The sequence below is a fragment of the Vespa crabro genome, chromosome 22, assembly GCF_910589235.1.
Source record: "Vespa crabro chromosome 22, iyVesCrab1.2, whole genome shotgun sequence".
Lineage (NCBI taxonomy): Eukaryota > Metazoa > Arthropoda > Insecta > Hymenoptera > Vespidae > Vespa > Vespa crabro.
Genome location: NC_060976.1, coordinates 783,939 through 801,622, shown reverse-complemented (window position 1 = coordinate 801,622; position 17,684 = coordinate 783,939). Strand labels below are relative to the sequence as shown.

General features: G+C 30.2%; 4 protein-coding genes across 16 annotated transcripts; 1 reads left to right on the top strand and 3 right to left on the bottom strand.

Moving 5' to 3' along the window:
- Positions 1-53: 53 nt before the first annotated feature.
- LOC124431643 (protein sarah) lies at positions 54-4,664 on the bottom strand. 8 transcript variants are annotated; one of them, XM_046979775.1, is made up of 6 exons: positions 4,504-4,625; positions 3,336-3,442; positions 2,917-3,183; positions 2,633-2,822; positions 2,351-2,503; positions 54-2,180 (listed from the first exon to the last, which is right to left on the bottom strand). In XM_046979775.1, the coding sequence occupies exons 2-6, from the start codon at positions 3,384-3,386 to the stop codon at positions 2,056-2,058; spliced, it is 786 nt and encodes a 261-aa protein (XP_046835731.1). In that variant the 5' UTR covers positions 3,387-3,442; positions 4,504-4,625; the 3' UTR covers positions 54-2,055. The 8 variants fall into 8 exon arrangements, with proteins under 8 accessions (XP_046835731.1, XP_046835736.1, XP_046835730.1 ...); XM_046979780.1 differs by having other exon boundaries at positions 2,917-3,188; positions 4,504-4,624; XM_046979774.1 differs by having other exon boundaries at positions 4,253-4,606.
- Positions 4,665-4,890: 226 nt separating this feature from the next.
- Positions 4,891-9,934, top strand: LOC124431641 (extensin). Its single transcript, XM_046979766.1, has 11 exons — positions 4,891-5,030; positions 5,153-5,440; positions 5,553-5,599; positions 5,671-5,751; positions 5,825-6,031; positions 6,161-6,245; positions 6,333-6,455; positions 6,546-6,718; positions 6,785-6,886; positions 7,379-7,567; positions 7,634-9,934. Exons 2-11 carry the CDS (start codon positions 5,377-5,379, stop codon positions 9,716-9,718), a joined length of 3,156 nt encoding a protein of 1,051 aa, XP_046835722.1. The 5' UTR covers positions 4,891-5,030; positions 5,153-5,376; the 3' UTR covers positions 9,719-9,934.
- LOC124431645 (malignant T-cell-amplified sequence 1 homolog) lies at positions 9,918-11,298 on the bottom strand. Its single transcript, XM_046979783.1, has 6 exons — positions 11,126-11,298; positions 10,895-11,047; positions 10,708-10,808; positions 10,471-10,604; positions 10,186-10,253; positions 9,918-10,084 (listed from the first exon to the last, which is right to left on the bottom strand). Exons 1-6 carry the CDS (start codon positions 11,134-11,136, stop codon positions 10,003-10,005), a joined length of 549 nt encoding a protein of 182 aa, XP_046835739.1. The 5' UTR covers positions 11,137-11,298; the 3' UTR covers positions 9,918-10,002.
- LOC124431642 lies at positions 11,206-17,401 on the bottom strand. 6 transcript variants are annotated; one of them, XM_046979773.1, is made up of 3 exons: positions 16,933-17,401; positions 13,813-14,017; positions 11,206-13,303 (listed from the first exon to the last, which is right to left on the bottom strand). In XM_046979773.1, exons 2-3 carry the CDS (start codon positions 13,963-13,965, stop codon positions 12,521-12,523), a joined length of 936 nt encoding a protein of 311 aa, XP_046835729.1. In that variant the 5' UTR covers positions 13,966-14,017; positions 16,933-17,401; the 3' UTR covers positions 11,206-12,520. The 6 variants fall into 6 exon arrangements, with proteins under 6 accessions (XP_046835729.1, XP_046835726.1, XP_046835727.1 ...); XM_046979770.1 differs by lacking the exon at positions 16,933-17,401 and adding an exon at positions 15,422-16,481; XM_046979771.1 differs by lacking the exon at positions 16,933-17,401 and adding an exon at positions 15,455-16,481.
- Positions 17,402-17,684: the final 283 nt, after the last annotated feature.

Here is a 17,684-nt window from a genome sequence, read left to right as displayed (position 1 = left end):
TGATATGATAAAATATTTATATTTTTTATTACAAAAGATAAAACAACGTGATATATGCAATATTATCTTTATTTTATCTAATTTCAAAATATTTACATAATTACATATTTTTGGTTGATATAATTATTATTATTCATTACGTTTTTTTCCACAATGTGATGTGATAATGAACTTTTGAAAAAACAGAAAAAATAGTTTAATAAATTTTTTGTACCACAGTAACATATCGGAAAATAAATACATTATATATATATACATAGGTATTTACAAGAGTATCGAGGTTTATGGTTCTATAGCGAATGAAAAAATGTTTTCATTGGATAATCTTAAAATTGATTATTCATTATACTATTATATAAGTCTAGTTAATTATAAAATAATTTCAAATAAAATGCACATTGTTCTTAATTAACTATCAATACTTAAAATTTATAAAATAAAAATATATTTAGTATGTCATAGTTATGACAAACTAAGTGAATCATTTTTCAATACGCAAACCAGTTATATTAGATTCCTGACATACGTATTATCACGAAAATTATGTGCTGTATACACATATAAAAGATATTTATTATTGTATCATACGTATTCATGTACACTGTAGATATGTGCATGCGCATATATCTTGTGTATTTATATTTACATACTTAAAACAATTATTTGCTCTGATTTGTAACTGCCGTGATGAAAATACTACTAGGTAAAACATTAAAACAATTTACCCGTGTATATTTCATATAGTCGGAATAGAGTATATACATATGCACACACACAAAACTACTGTCATAATAATGTTACAGTAATACTGATATTCAAATTGCATGTGTATATTTAATTCTTATTAATTTGATTCCATTTAATAATAGTTTGTTCTTATGACATTTAACAAGTCATTATAAAGAATCTTTAAAAATTTAATTGATCAAAACATAAAAATCGATACTCGAAGAAATTTAACATTCAAATAGAGAAAACAAAATGATCCAAGATCGTTTATATTTCTTTTATCGCATTCATAAAATAACACGCACGCACGCACACGTGTATATGTACATCATATGTTAATATCATAACTACAATTTGAACCTTAACTTCCACACACAAACACAACTTACATTAGAATAACATGTTCTCAAAGTATCTGCTGAACGTAAAGATTACGATCAGATTGACATTTTCATTTTTTTATTAATTATCGTAGACTTCTAGCTATTATAACATTTGCTTTTCACAACATTAAAGTAAAACAATGAGCAATACTTTAAAATACAAGGAACATCGATAATTTTAAGAACAATTTAAGTCATCAATGCAGCATTACTCAGTTTTCTGTTATACTTATCAGTATTATCATATTGTCTAATACTGTATAATGTAGAAGCTTTAAGAGTACGCGATAAAGAGTAATTTTTATGACACAGCAGAGAATACAATTATTATTTGAAGTTAAAGATTTAATATCCAATCATTTTAGCTAGAATTTTTGTTTCACAAAACATCAATGTTTACCAACATTTTTTATAATATGTAACTTCTTCATTGCTAAAGATACTTCACTATTTTTAAAAATTCTTAAACTGTACATTTTTCATTTTCATATATTGATTTAGCCCGAATTAGCATTTAATAGTCTAAAAATTAATCAAAATCTTTAATCAAAACAGATATTTCAAACTGATATAAGTCTAGAACTTCTAGACTACATTTAAACAGTGATTATAATAACATTTATAGTGTTTTTGAATTTTTACATTGATATAACAAGAGTTTCACGTACTTAATTTTGATTGGAACTTTAATATTATATATTCAATACCTACATTTTATAAGAATTTTCATGTTCATCGAATAATGACACTTTAATATTTAACTATCATGGCAAAAATTAAAAAAAAGAAAAGAAAAAAGAACGAGACTGCAATATACTGACTATAAATTATAATTACGTTCATTGCCAGTTTTGTACGATATTTTTTATTATAGTTACTTCTTGGATGGATAAATGATTTATTGGACGTGTATTATGTATAATGTTTTTCCAAAAAAATTTCATTAATGTTCTGGACAACGTGTATGTTGAATACGTGGGCCACTTTTCATAGGATTCTCAGTTTCACAAACATGAACAACAATGCCTGGTTGTCCAGAACCTCCCGGATGTAACTCATGACTACCACCTGACATAGTAATAACATAAATAATATTATCAATAACTTTTTAAATAGTAAAAGCATATCTTTCGCTCTCTCTCTCTCTTTCTCTCTCTCCCCCCTCTCTTCTCTCTTTCTCTTATATTTTACTAATAAATTTTATTAAACACAATAATTAAAGAAGAAAATATAAATACCTGCAGATAAGTTTGCTATAGCTGCTAATAAATCATGGTTGACTAAAGGTTCATTCTCCTCTCGTGGCTTCCAACCAACAGGTGGAGACGATGGAGGAGATATTAGGAACTGCTTTGTAAGAGCTGGTGGTTGAAGGTGTTGATCTTCCATATCTGTCCAATAATAAATCTTATTAATTAATAATAATTGATACTAATTGTAAGAAGCGAATAATTTTTCTGTTTACATGTACATACAGATATATAAAATTTATTGATCTCTTTTATATTTCTGTTACGTACCTATCGGTGTCACTGGTTGTGCAAAATAACAATTAATATCAGTTTCACCAAAATGAGTTTGATGTAATTTTATTCTAGCATTGGCTGCTGCACCTGGAGAATTATAGTTAACTCTCATCCTTCTAAATGATTTGAAGTATTGGAATGTAGCATTTTCTCCAAATTGTTTAAAAAGATTCTCTATTGCAGACTGCAAAAAGATATATGAAAGTTATATACATTAATATATATTGTAAAATCCATTACATATATGCAAATCAATTCTGATAAAATAATATTATTACCTTTAATTCATCTACTTTAAACACTCCAGGATCTACATTTGTGACAATAACAGAAGTTGGTAAATCTTCATCATGAATCAATTCATCTATTGACCTTGAATTCAAACAACCATGACCCTTTTCTCCTTCAAAATCAAGTTCCAATTGTTCATAATTTGGATGCAAATTAGGTAATCCATCAACTTCATTTATTATTATATTTTCCGTCTCTTCAGATTCTTCATCTCCCAATATATCGGTACTATCTTTCTCCTCCATAGTTACTTCCTAAGCTTTAACAAATAAAATAATATTCAAATGTTTCAATGATATAATTATACAATTGGATGTATATAAATTTAAATTTACTTAAAGTATGATTATAAAGTATAATAAATATCGATAAATTAAAAAAATTATATATATATATGAATACGCACATGTGTTGACATGTATGCTTTTTGAAATTTTTTAAACTCTTCAATACACATGCATGCATGTTTTGCACAGACTGCTATTCTTTTACCACGACTTATTCTTTTATAGACTGTAAAGTGGAAAATTTTTGTTATTCTGTTATTACACTATTACATTATTATTCCACGATAGAAAGTAAATTTACATCTTTATATTGAAATTGAAATAACTATTACTACTAACTTGAATATAAAACTAATTAAAATTTTAGTTTTATTATATTTTCTATCAAAAACTTAGGACATTCAAATGTCAAATTGCTCCATAAAAGAAAGCACTCTGTCTTAAAATCTTTTGTGCAATGTCAAATAAAAAATATTTGATATTAAATGAATTAAAATGATGTTAAATAAAAGCAGAATACACATAATATGTTATATAAGTCTTGCTTTTACATATGATTTTTTGTTATAAAAGATACCATTATGAAGATATATATATACATATACATATATATATATATATATATATATATACATATACATATATATATATACACACATATATATATATAATGCTGATTTTATTGTATTAATTATTCATCAAACATAATTAGGCAATGATTGATTGATTGTTGACTACAAAAAATATTTTAAGATGTTTCAAAATCTATATAATGTTTCAAATTGTATTACTGATTGGAAGTTGAATTTACAAAATAAAAAGAAAATATTTATATGATACATTACTGTAGGAATAATAAGATTAAATGTAAAACATAATATAAAGCCATGCACGAGTGCGTTTGTTGCAACAATTTGCAAAGTTCATCATTAATTACGCTAGTGAACGTAGTTTCGACAATTTTAAAAACATAAATTTACATAAAAATCATGATAAAAATTCTTTATGTGGTTGACAATATGTAACTGGATCTTGCCTGTTTCTAAAATGTAGAAATTCCTATGATCGAGTAACTTTAATACTAATCTCTCTCTCTCTCTCTCTCTCTCTCTCTCTCTCTACCTCTCCCCTCTCTCTCTTTCTCTCTCTTTCTCGTCGCGTTTCAATTAATATTACATAAATACTTTCTTCCTTTACGGAATATGTATAAAATAAATAATGACATTAATTAAATCCACAAAGTTTCGCCAACAATCTTAACTGATCTTAACACCGCATCGTATTTACCATTTTATTATCGTCGTAACCCTCTTTTTCATTTGTGACCATAGAAATGACAACACCAAGATGGACACAAATCTTCGTATATATCTGTTCCTTCTAAAATATTTTATAATAGTTATAACACGTTTTATTTGAAAAATTTTTTACAATGTCATATCATAATAAAAACAACTTAATTGAAATTAAAATGATCTATTATAGGAATTCATCGAAATATATCAATTACGTTAGATAAGATTTTTTTAATTCAGATCAAATAACCAATTACCGCGTACCATGAATACAATGGTTGTACACGATTGGAGGATTTTTGGACATTTAGTACTTTTAATCTATGATATGATATATATCTATGTATATATACGTACATACTAGAAAGAGAGAGAAAGGGACAGAGAGAAACGATCGCGGCGCCTCTGGTTGATACTTCTCTAACTAAAGTAAAAAAGTGGAATGATTCTTTGATGATGGATGCTTCCACCTTATTGAAGGGTTCTTTGATTTAGCTTAGAGACGCCGGAATGTTCTATGTATGTATTAACATCTCATTTTATATGTTTTTTTTTTTAAGACCATTGTATTATATCATAAATTGTAATAAGTCCTTACAATAGTGAAATATAATTTCATCGATTTATTCAACAAATTTTAGGAGTTCTAAGAAGGATGATTCGATTACATCTTTTCAAGGAATGATCATCAGTAATTTCGATTTACCGTGTTACGTGGCGTATTGAAATTGGATTGAAAAAATAAAAGAAAAAAGAAAACGTAATTACGTTGCATTTTCGAATGGGGAAGATATTGTTGTTCTTTATATAATCCAATTTATCTGAAGTACAAACTACTTTAATTTTTTCCTTTTTTTAATACAAAATGGCATTGCCACCGAATTATAAGCAAGTAGCAATGGCTACATCAAATGTTGTTGCGTCCAATCGTAAGTATCATTAAAATATTTTATACTTATTTTATTTAATAAATTATCACACTTTGTCTATTCTATTTCTCTTTGTGAATCAATCTAAAATGAAATATATTCTTCTATTTAGAGCGTATCAGAGCATCTGGTGGAAGTAGCAGTAGTTCGAATACCAGTGTAAGTATTGAGTATATGTTTCATTATTTTCATTTGATAAGAGTTCTAATGAAATTTTTATGTTAATTTAGAAGGATACGCAAAGTCCTTTTATACAAACTCCTCATAGTCATCCAGGATTCACGCCTCAAAAAGTAGGAAAAAATACAAATGTAAGTAGATATTATAGATTTTATAAAGTAATAAGTATTGAGAAAATAATACGTTTGTATTATGGATAAATAGGCAGATTCACGAATGCCAAAACCGCCCAAACCACCTGAAAAACCTCTTATGCCGTATATGAGATATAGCAGGAAAGTATGGGATCAAGTAAAAGCTCAAAATCCTGAATTAAAACTTTGGGAAATAGGTAAAATTATAGGTCAAATGTGGAGAGATTTGCCAGAAGAAGATAAAACAGAATTTATAGAGGAATACGAAGCTGAAAAAGTATGTTTTATGTTTTTATATCATATATATTATATTGTATATATTTCATAATATCTGCATATGTATATATATATATATATATGTATATATATATACACATATATATAATTTCTAAATTTTATAATTTAGGTAGAATATGAAAAAAGCTTAAAGACTTATCATAATTCTCCAGCATATTTGGCTTACATTGCTGCTAAGAACAGAGGAAAGTCAGGTTGGTTATACATATGTGATTAAAATACATATAATTGGTATTCAATTTGATGACAAATTTTATAATTTTATCTTGTATGTAATACAGCGTTATGTGCTGCTCAACAAAATAATGATGATCGAGAAAGTCATGAACGTTCTTCTGGTAGTAGTAAAAGTCAAGCTGCACAAGACAGAAGGATTGATATTTTACCTGCGGAAGATGACGATGGTATGTTTGATATATATTAATAATAAAAATATTAATAATAAAAATATATTAATGATAAAAATTTGTAAGAGATATTCTTATAATTTTCAGATCAAGATGATGGATATTCTGTAAAACATGTGGCATATTCTCGCTATACAAGAAATCATCGCCTTATTAACGAAATCTTCAGTGATACTGTTGTTCCTGATGTCCGTTCTGTTGTTACGACTCAAAGAATGCAAGTCCTACGCCGTCAAGTACAATCTTTAACTATGCATCAGGTAATGAATAAAAATGTAATTACTATTTTTTTTATGAACAATACTTATAAAAATAAATAATTTCAGAAAAAACTGGAAGCAGAATTGCAACAAATAGAAGAAAAATTTGAAGCAAAGAAAAGAAAATTTATTGAAACAAGTGAAATATTTCAAGAAGAATTGAAAAAAGTAAATGTTCATTTTTATATTAATTGATAAATATAAGCTGATATAAATGAAATATTTAGACTAGTGGTGTCCAACCTTTTTGGTTGTCTGGGCCGTATTAAGTGAAATTTTTTAATTTACTTGGGCCGTATATAAAAAAATAAAAAATGAAATATAGTAAATGTATATAATAGTACAAAATTTCCTTTTTTTTTTGTTTTGTTTTATTTTTTAGTCACTCTATCTTCTCAACAAAACATACGGTATGCTTTCACGTATAAAGTATGTATAAAATGTCGCCTTGTGGCGTCATTCACGTTCACTTGACTTCTGCTGCTATCGATGTTTCTTTGTTTTTTGTGCATAAAGCGATTATATTTCGGTCGCCGCAATGGGCAATCACCGATTGAAGCTACCACAGGAAATTTTTGCTGGGCCACATTACTTGCATTACTGTGTCGCGGGTCGGACACCACTGATTTAAACCATCTTTAATAAAAACATTTATTACAGCATTGTAAACCAGCAGTAGATGAAGAAACATTTAATAAAATGGTAGAACGACAATACGAAGTACTTAGAAGAGAAAGATTAAGAGGATCGGAAGAAAATCGATCTGATGGTCCTGCATCAAATGAATCTACACCAAATTCTACTCCTACTCCAACTCCAGCTTCTCTTAATGATGAACCGCCGTCTGAGGTTAGTTTTAATGTTTCCTATATTTTAGCAATAATACATTAAATTTTTTATGTATATATTTTATAGGCTACTGAAAATGATACAATCGATAAAAAGACCAATGGTTTTGAAAAATCTAATAATGAAATAAAGAAAGAAAACTCATCGCCTCCATACGTTGAGACAAAATCAGAATCTCCTACTGTACAAGGAAATCAGTCGATGAATCAACATGGATCTAATTCTAGTATGTATTGTGTATCTGTTACTCCAATTCAACAACAATCACCACAACAACAACAGCAGCAACAACCAACGCCACCACCGTCAATATCATTGATACCACAACAACAGCAACAACACCAACAGCAGCAGCAGCAGCAATCAGCACCATTGCCACCATCAATATCGCTGGTACCAACACAACAGCAGCCACAGCAACACCATCAACAGCAGCCACAGCAACATCATCAACAACATCAACAACAACAACATCAACAACAACATCAACAACATCAACAACAACAACATCAACAACTGCACCAACAACAACAGCATCATCAACAGCAGCAGCAGCAGCAGCAACAGCAACAGCAACAACAACAACAACACCAACAACCTGCTCAGTCTCATCAACAATCACCACCACAGTCGCATCAACAGTCAACACCTCAAACTCATCAACAACCACCACCTCAAACCCATCAACAACCAACCTCTCAAACTCATCCGCAAGCAACACCTCAATCTCATCAACAACCACCTTCGCAGCCACAACAGCAACCACCACCCCAATCTCATCAACATCCTCCATCTCAACCTCATCCACAACCTCCACCTCAATCTCATCAACAACCACCACCACCTCAGCCCCATCCACAACCACCACCTCAGTCCCATCCACAACCACCACCTCAGTCCCATCCACAACCACCACCTCAAACTCATCAACCACCACCACCTCAGCCTCATCCACAACCACCATCCCAAACTCATCAACAGCCACCACCACCTCAGTCTCATCCACAACCACCATCTCAAACTCATCAACCACCACCACCTCCTCAAACTCATCAACAACCAACACCTCAACCTCATCAGCAACCACCTTCACAGCCACAGCAACAACCACCGCCTCAATCTCATCAACAACCACCACCACAAACTCATCAACAACCACCACCACCTCAGTCCCATCCACAACCACCACCTCAGTCCCATCCACAACCACCACCACAGTTCCATCCGCAACCATCACCTCAAACTCATCAGCCTCCACCACCTCAGCCACATCAACAACCACCATCTCAATCTCATCAGCAGCCACCCCCTCCATCTCATCAACCACCACCTCAGTCTCACCAGCAGCTACCACCTCAATCCCATCCACAACCGTCGCCGCAACCTCATCCCCCGCCACCTCAATCTCATCAACAATCACCATCTCAATCTCATCAACAGCAATCACATCAGCAAACAGCACCTCCAACATCTTCACAGCAACAGCAATCTAGTACTACTAGCGCTGCTGTACCAGTGACAGTAAGCGCAACTCAAAACATACCAAACATGCCTCCAGTATCTTCACCTGCACCTCCCTTACACAATCCTCATCAGCAAGGAATGCTATCTAATCATACTATGTCGCCGCATCAAACATCTCAAGGAACCCAAGGAACGCAGGTTCTTCCTCCTCAAGGACCAGTAACTAATCCACACACATCGCCCATAATACCACCTAATCAAGGATATGGCCAACAATATCAACCAGGACCTGGTCCACAGCCGCAAAATGTGCCACTTGCCCCAAGACCTCCACATCCTTCTTATACTTATTCACAACAGCAACCATATCATCAACCTTACCCACAATATGCTCACCCCTATTATCATCAACCATATTCTCAATATTCACCACATACTATGAGCCGTCCTCATACGCACAGTCCTCATAGTCCACACAGTCCGCATTATCATCCACAATCCCCTCATACCGTAGGAGAAAGTAATGCAGCTAATAACAGTGTATCTGGTTCAGGTACTACTTCTGGTTCTACTCCTGATAGTAATAATTCATCCTATTCTCCAGCATCAGGGCATTGTGAAAATGAACGTACTACTGCTCCTGACAGTCAGGAGTCTTCTACTGATATGAAATCAGGCTCTGTGTAAAGCATATTTTCCTCTTTTTTCTCTTTTTTTATTTCTTTCATTTCTTTATCCATTATCATGCTTTCATTATAAAAAAAATGGCACATTTAAGTAAACATAACATAAAAATAAACATAATAGATTATATAATTTGTATAATAAAAATATGTAATCTTTTAATCATCTATTGTAAATTGCTATGACGGTCTACAATACAAGATTATATTTAAAAACAACGAGTTTATTCATATAATATGTAAATCTTATTGATATACAATTTGAATGCTTATTACAATATTTTCCTTTTACTTCACAGGCTTCATTTGCCATAATCCATCATTCAAATAATGACAATTCTCGATTCCTACTCCTTTATTCACTTTGGCACTGTAAATCATATTTTAATATAACCATGTCGATATAAACATGATGGAAAAGGTATAAATGCTCAATCCAAAGTAACAATGTAGAACCAGATCATTACTTACATATCTTCTGTTGATAGAGTAGTTACTCCTACTGCTAAAGCATGCTGCTTTCCTTCTGCCATAACTGCCTAGTTGCTTGTTAAGTTTATACATAATATTTTATGGATAAAACTATCAAATTTATAACGTTATACGGAACATCAAGACTATAAAAAAAAAAAAACAAAAAATTCATGCTACTTTGACTCAAAAAGAAACAAAAAATGTGCCATTCAAATTATCAATTTTTCTTTTTGAAAGATTTACTATTAAATAATCTATATTATCTTATATATATAAGGATACAACAACGGTTCCCTTCTCTACTGGCGTCATTCTTGCACCCTTTGACGTTAAACCAGGACACATAATATTTGCACCGCTAAGTACAAATCTGATTGCTCCTTTATCGACTTGTTCCATTGGTAGAAAGAACGGATCTTAAAAGATTAAAAATTTTACAATAAACATTTAACAAAATACTTATCTTTTGAATGTCTATAATAATGATATAAATGTTCTAATAATATTAAATTATCTTACATTTGTGTAATAACCTTAATGTAGGCATCCATGGGCCTTCACGTTGTCGAAAGAACAAAAGTTCTCCTGCTGCGTTGACTATAATTTCTATGTGATCATGACTATGATCGAAACATTGTACCTTTGTTAATTTATATTCATCAATATACAAATTTATAAAATAATATATATTTATGAAAAATCTTACCACTTAACAATTCTAAATGCATCTTTCTTTGGAATGATAGTATCCACATGACTTTCTAAATGTGGATATAAATCCAAGAGTTTCGAACGTATTCCTTTCTGAACGGAAGATTTTAATTGCTGTATACCCGAAACACTATCCTTTTCATCGAATCTATTCGTAATTACAAATAAAAATAAACGTATATGTTCACGAACATGCGAGTAAGGTTATGTACTGATATATACGTACTTTTTAAACATCTTTCCTTGTTAGTAAAAAATACAATTTTTTATAGAAAATATCCTAATTTTTTTTTTTCTTATTACTTATTATTCAACTAAAATATAATAAATATCAATTATCTTAAATTTTGTTTAGCCGAAACCGTTACAGACAGAACGCTTCCTCAATGTTACGTTGGTACACGTAACTACTACTACACTACTACTACTACTATTACACTGCTACACACTACACTACTACTACTACACTACCTACACTGCTGCTGCTGCTGCTATTTGCTATCAGTACCAACGATATAAAAATGTGTTTTCTATGCCGACATAAAAATGTGTTTTCTGTGCCGACATAAAAATGTATTTTTCAAATATTCGATTAAATAAATGACTCAGTCCTTTGCAAAGATAAAATAACAATATGCGATAATCTATTAACAGAATTATGAAGACGCGTGCGAAATTTATAAAATAAAATTATAAGAAACGATTTTCAAATGATAACGTGATATACTTTAGAAAATTTCAAAAGATGAATATTGGTAATAGAGCTGTATACTTTCCGCATACTTTTTTCGATTAGAATCTATACTCACCATTTAAATAATGTATAAATAAATTATTAAAAAACCAAAATAATCGATCGAGAGATTCGAATGGGTTAATTTAGATAAATTTATTTTTTGTATTTGTTTCAATTTTCTTTTTTTCAATACATACTTAAATTGCTTTTATGAAATATTATAATCCATACGTAGCTATGTAAAAAGAAAAAAAAAGTTGAGAAAAATTAAAAAAAACAAAAAAAAATGCTATTATAAATTCTTTTTATCATAATTCACAATTGATTATAAAAATGTATTGCATTGATAAGAAACAAATGAAGATAAGCACTCAGACTTCTTAACTTCATTAATCTCTATCGATCATTTTTTGATCTGAATTTTAAAAAAGATATATATACATATATACGTATTTTATCTCTTTTCCACTATACAATAATTAAATTTATATTAAAACTAATATTATATATATATACACCCTTTAATTATCATTTATACTGTCTGGCAGTCAATTATTATTAAGGTACGATTAAAAAAAACCTACGATTATTTCGAAAACTCATTATCGACTTGCGCAATCAATTTCAACGAATTTTATTTTACGCTCTCTAAAAAAATCTCTAAGAAATCTAACTTACTTAAAGATTAATAATATACAAAAGAATATATCGATAATTAACGAAAAGAAGAGGAAAGAAGAAAAGAGAGAAAGAGAGAAGGAAGGGGAAAAACAAATAAGGAAAAAATATAATAAAAAAAAAAAAAAAAAGAAAACAAAAAGATCTCGATTCGTACGAACAAAATAATCACGCGTATGCATCAATAAAATATAAAAATAAATTAACCTAAGGAGATCTTTCGAAGGAAGTTGCGGTAGGCCGCGAGGAGGATGTGGAAGGACCGCGGGAATTATGGACGGTATTTAAACTTAAGGTTGAATATCTCGGAACTTCATTCATTAATGTCGCTTGCTCGTAAGTAGGCGGTTGATCGTCCCACCTCAATGATTTTAAATATCTTCTTTCTTGTCGTCTTTTATCAAGAGCACGTAAAACAATGACCATAGGTCCAACTACGAGCATAGCTGCACCAACGGCGACCATAGCAATGGCGGCCGCAGCACCGCCGGCATTCGCACGACTACGTATTTTTTTTTCCTTTCCCCAATTAGTCGTTGCAGTTGAACTTAACGTTTTAGCAGGATCGACGACGGTATTATCGTAATCTTCGGTTTTATTCGACTGATATGACGAATCATAGACGTCACGTTGCGTGCTCGTTTCACTTGAATTAATCAAATCGTTCTTCTTTTTTTCTCTTTCTTCTTTATCTTTTTTTTCTTCTTCTTCTTCTTTCTTCTCTTCCTTGAGTTCGTTCAATTTCTTTGTTATTGAATGCCCACCATTAATATCTTCAATAACATTATTTTCAACGTGATTACGTTCATTCGTCGCACTCGAACGTCGGCTCCAATGTCTTTCCGACATATCGTTTTCCTTTTCCTGATATAATTTCAAATTAACGGTTAAATCTTTTTTATATTTCGTAATATCATTAAAAATATCATCTTTATCCGCCGTTCTCTTTGTTTTATCATTTAAGTATCTGATCGTCGCATCATTTCTTTCCTAAGAGAAAATTTGAAATCACGATATAATGTATAATTGTTAAATCGAAATAATATCCATTATACAAATTATATTTAAAATCTTACTTTTGATGTTTAAAAAAAAATTAATTTATGTATTTTACACGTGCAAATGAATGAATGAACGAATGAATGAATGAACGAACGAACGAACGAACGACGTTATACAATATTGCACGATATTAATACAATTACTTATAAATATAATGCGTACTTACGTACGAGGTTTCATAAAAGTTTCATATAGGAATTTAATCTCGATTCATACCGTAGGCATTTTTTTCGACCGACATTGCGACATTAAACCGATATTAAAACGCAAATCTTGCGTATATTATATTTCGTCGTATTTTCAATTTCTTCGTGAAAAATACATATATAGATATTCTTTATATCATCGCTATTACATACATATATATATATGTGTGTGTATGTATTTATATATATATAGTATATATATATATATATATATATATATAAATGATGTACCTGTGTATCGCCTTTTGTTTCTATTGTGGACTGACTTCGCAAGGAGGTTACGCCTTTTTGAAGAAGAACTACGCCAACTGAGATCCAAGCTGTGAACTGTAGAACGATCACTAGCTTCGAGGCACAATTGTTCGATCTCGAATATAATGGCATTTTGATGTTTTCGAGAGCCGAAATAGTAACCAGTTTTGCACCGTTGATTTCACTGTATGTAAGGACACAGAGAAAGGAACAAAGATATATACATATATTTATATATACATATACATATACATACACATACATACGTATACATATACATATTATAATATTACACATATGTTTATGTATGATATGTTGTGTGTGTACGTGTATGTGTACATATATATTTATCAATTTAAAAAAACTTTGACATATCATCTCTTTTGATGAAAGAAGATAATATATGTGCAGATATTTTTAAGCCAGCCAAAGTGATTATCGAGAACATCATGCAAATATTATTATTATTTTTTTTTTTCCACATATTTATTATATCATTAATTGTGCATACTTGAAATTAAGCGTTCTGTGCCATAGATACAAAATAAATTGTTTATTTACGATTAGTATATAAATTAACTTAATAGATTATACATGAGAAAATAATTGCGATTAATATCTACGATTAAACTACGATTCTTTTATTATTTATTATTATAACAGAAGAAATTCACGAGTAATATATAATACCTTTTAGATCTAAATACGTATAAACAAAATAAAAGGCTTTCTAAATTCTAATCAAATCAAGGACATAACATTCCGTTCCGCTATCGTTAATGGCGATATATACTTACATCGATCGAACGATTCAATCAAAACGGCGATCGTCGAATAATATCGTCGTAGATGATATAAAATCCCGGAATGAAATAAAATTGAACCATTCGTATTGTACGAGAAATCGTTTTTAAAAATTCTTCCGACTGTTGTATATATATATATATATATATATATATATATATATATATATATACACAGTGAACGAATACGAAACTCTTCGACCGTTTAACAAAAGTATCTAAATAACAAATTAACAAGAAGTATCGCGAGTCATACCGTGAAACAAACAATTTGTTTATCTACGTATTTATCGAATTAACAATGATATATTAAACACTTATTATTAACTTTCTATAGTTTATACTATACTAAAACCATCACCGACATATTATATTCTCATTTCAATATATTAGTTACAATATTGACGTCGAAACTGACAACGTCGTCGTCATCGTCGACAACGACGACGACAACGACGACGACAACGACGACGACAACGACGACGACGACGGCGACGTCGTCATCGTTAACGACGCGTCGTCTCGCTACCGTTACTCTTTCCTCTTATCGTTACTAAAGCTCGACGTCAACATGATAAACGTGCAGAAAATGAAAAAAAAAGAAGAGAAAAAAGAAAGAAAGAAAGAAAGAAAAGAAAAAAAAAAGAAAAGAATAAATCTTTGAACGATCTCATTATACGTCATACATTACATACATATATACGTACTTACGTAGAGATAGATAGGTATATACATACATACATACTTATATCACATACATACATCATACATACATACATACATACATGCATGCATATGTAACCGAATACGCGACGCACGATCAGATGTTCGCTCGTGAGAAGATACATTGCCGTATATGTTGTGCAGTACGTAACGATCGCACGCAGTACATTATTCGATTGGGTTAAACACGTATGACGTTGTCAATTGTTGTAATTGTTGTTATTATTGTTGTTGTTGTTGTTGTTGTTGTTGTTGTTATAGTTGTCTTGTTACAGTTGTAGTTGTAGTTATAGCAGTTGTTGGCTGTTATAAGGATGTTCTTTCTAAATGTACGATATAAGAAAAAAAGGAAAAAAAAATTAAATAAAAGGAATGAATAAATAAATAAATAAATAAATAAATAAATAGAATGGATATTATCCGTAATCACGAGGTTTCGCGACGACCACGGCGTGACCAACGTAAACGTTAAAGCAAATGTAATGCGACTGGGTATGAATCATTGGCCCTGGCTCTGCATGATTAAAAGAGACTCCCCACCGACACCCCTCGCCATTACCGTGCCAGGCTCACGGCAACGTTTTTGTCATGGCATCGTCATTCTCGTCGCCATTATTATTATTATTATTATTATTATTATTATTATTTATTTCATCCAAACAGGTCGTAAACAATATATGAATTTATTATTATTAAACGAAATGTTGGACCTTGATAAGACATTTAGTTTTCAATTATATAATTTCTATTTATAAATGTAATAGTTTCTGTCTCTCTCTCTCTCTCTCTCTCTCTCTTTCTCTCTTTTTCTTATTCTTTTTCTCCCATAAGCGACGAAATAAACCGGTTTCAAATCCATCGGGTTTCTGTCTTATCGTCTGAAGATGGATTACCTGTTTGGATATAAAATTTACATTTTCTTTTTTCCTATTTTTCTTTTTCCTTTTTTATCACTCCATTTACGTGAGTTATATGGTAATCGATTACGTTAACATTACTTAATTTTTCTTTCTTTTTCTTTTTTCTTTTTTTTTTGGGAGGGGAACGTAATTATTACGAAAGCAAAAAAAAATTGATTAAATGAATTTTATTAGTATTACTTCACTCGTTTTCATTCGTTTCATGACCTATTATCAATTCCTTTATCGTAATAAAATATTTGTATTTTCAGAACAATAAAAGTCAAAGCGATAAAGAAACTAAATAATGTGATCGTTTTTTTAATACACACACATATATATATATATATATATATATATATATATATATGTATATATATGTATACATATATATATATATATATATATATGTATATATATGTATACACGTATATTCTAACGATAAGATATTAACGTTACATTTAAAAGATTTTTCTTTGAAACAATTGAAAATAATGTTAGGTTAGTCATGCAGGCACGCATACATATACACACGCAAACTTTCCGTAATAATAACAGTAAGGTTTCGACCAATCGCGTTGCTCGATTCGGCTGCCGTAAAAGTAACCGAAGTAGAGTAACATCAACGGTCGAAAAATTCAAGATGTTGGAATTTTACTGTTACGAGTACTTACGAATAGCCAATCAGATTGGAAGGTTGTCTTCTGACGTCATAGTTCGGCGCGAATAAATGAAATCATCCATAAAATGTCAGTGACGAATATATTTATACTCGATTAAAAATTTGATGATATAATCAACAAAAATTTATTTATTTCGTGGCAATTAATAATAAATTTGATATTAAAATTAATTTATAAATAATATTTTCACAAATATTATGAATAATTCACTTCTATTATCTATGTGTGTGTATATATATATATATACACTGTAGAAAATAAAATAAAGTTAAATATGCCGTGATAACGTTGCCTTGACGCAGCTTACGCGTTAAAGACGCATAAGTTTCTGACACGGTATTCTTGAATATAAATGTCTAGTATTCGTAATTGGGAACGTATACACGTTTTCCGTTGCACTAATCTACGTTTGGCAACGTCGGAAAATATATGTACTTCCTAAAAATATCGATTTAAAAAAAAAAAAAGAATAAAAAAAAATAAATAAATAAATATTATATGACATACATTGATTGAAATGACACTGTATCATATTTAATTACAATTTTTTCATTAATTAACAATGTGTTAATTATTCATTATATTATATCATATTTAATGTATTAATAATTAATCTTGTTTTTTATAGTGTTTGTATTGCGGACAGATAACTTGTATAAAAGAAAAAGATGTGCAAAATATTATTCATGAGAAAATATTGTTGTTTATAATGAATAATTATTCTGAATAATTACATGAAAAGT

Excerpts from the sequence above, each read along its gene's own strand:
- LOC124431643 (XM_046979775.1), bottom strand. The coding sequence starts at position 3,386 with ATGTGTATTGAAGAGTTTAAAAAATTTCAAAAAGCATACATGTCAACA. Across the intron at positions 2,504-2,632 it reads ACAACCAGTGACACCGATAG|ATATGGAAGATCAACACCTT; the intron begins GTACGTAACAGA and ends ATTATTGGACAG. Across the intron at positions 2,181-2,350 it reads TATAGCAAACTTATCTGCAG|GTGGTAGTCATGAGTTACAT; the intron begins GTATTTATATTT and ends TTACTATGTCAG.
- LOC124431641 (XM_046979766.1), top strand. The coding sequence starts at position 5,377 with ATGGCATTGCCACCGAATTATAAGCAAGTAGCAATGGCTACATCAAAT. Across the intron at positions 6,887-7,378 it reads TTCAAGAAGAATTGAAAAAA|CATTGTAAACCAGCAGTAGA; the intron begins GTAAATGTTCAT and ends CATTTATTACAG. Across the intron at positions 7,568-7,633 it reads ATGATGAACCGCCGTCTGAG|GCTACTGAAAATGATACAAT; the intron begins GTTAGTTTTAAT and ends TATATTTTATAG.
- LOC124431645 (XM_046979783.1), bottom strand. Across the intron at positions 10,605-10,707 it reads ATTAAGGTTATTACACAAAT|ATCCGTTCTTTCTACCAATG; the intron begins GTAAGATAATTT and ends TAATCTTTTAAG. Across the intron at positions 10,254-10,470 it reads TAGAGAAGGGAACCGTTGTT|GCAGTTATGGCAGAAGGAAA; the intron begins GTATCCTTATAT and ends ACAAGCAACTAG.
- LOC124431642 (XM_046979768.1), bottom strand. The coding sequence starts at position 14,211 with ATGATATGTCAAAGTTTTTTTAAATTGATAAATATATATGTACACATA. Across the intron at positions 13,304-13,812 it reads AAACAAAAGGCGATACACAG|GAAAGAAATGATGCGACGAT; the intron begins GTACATCATTTA and ends ATTTTCTCTTAG.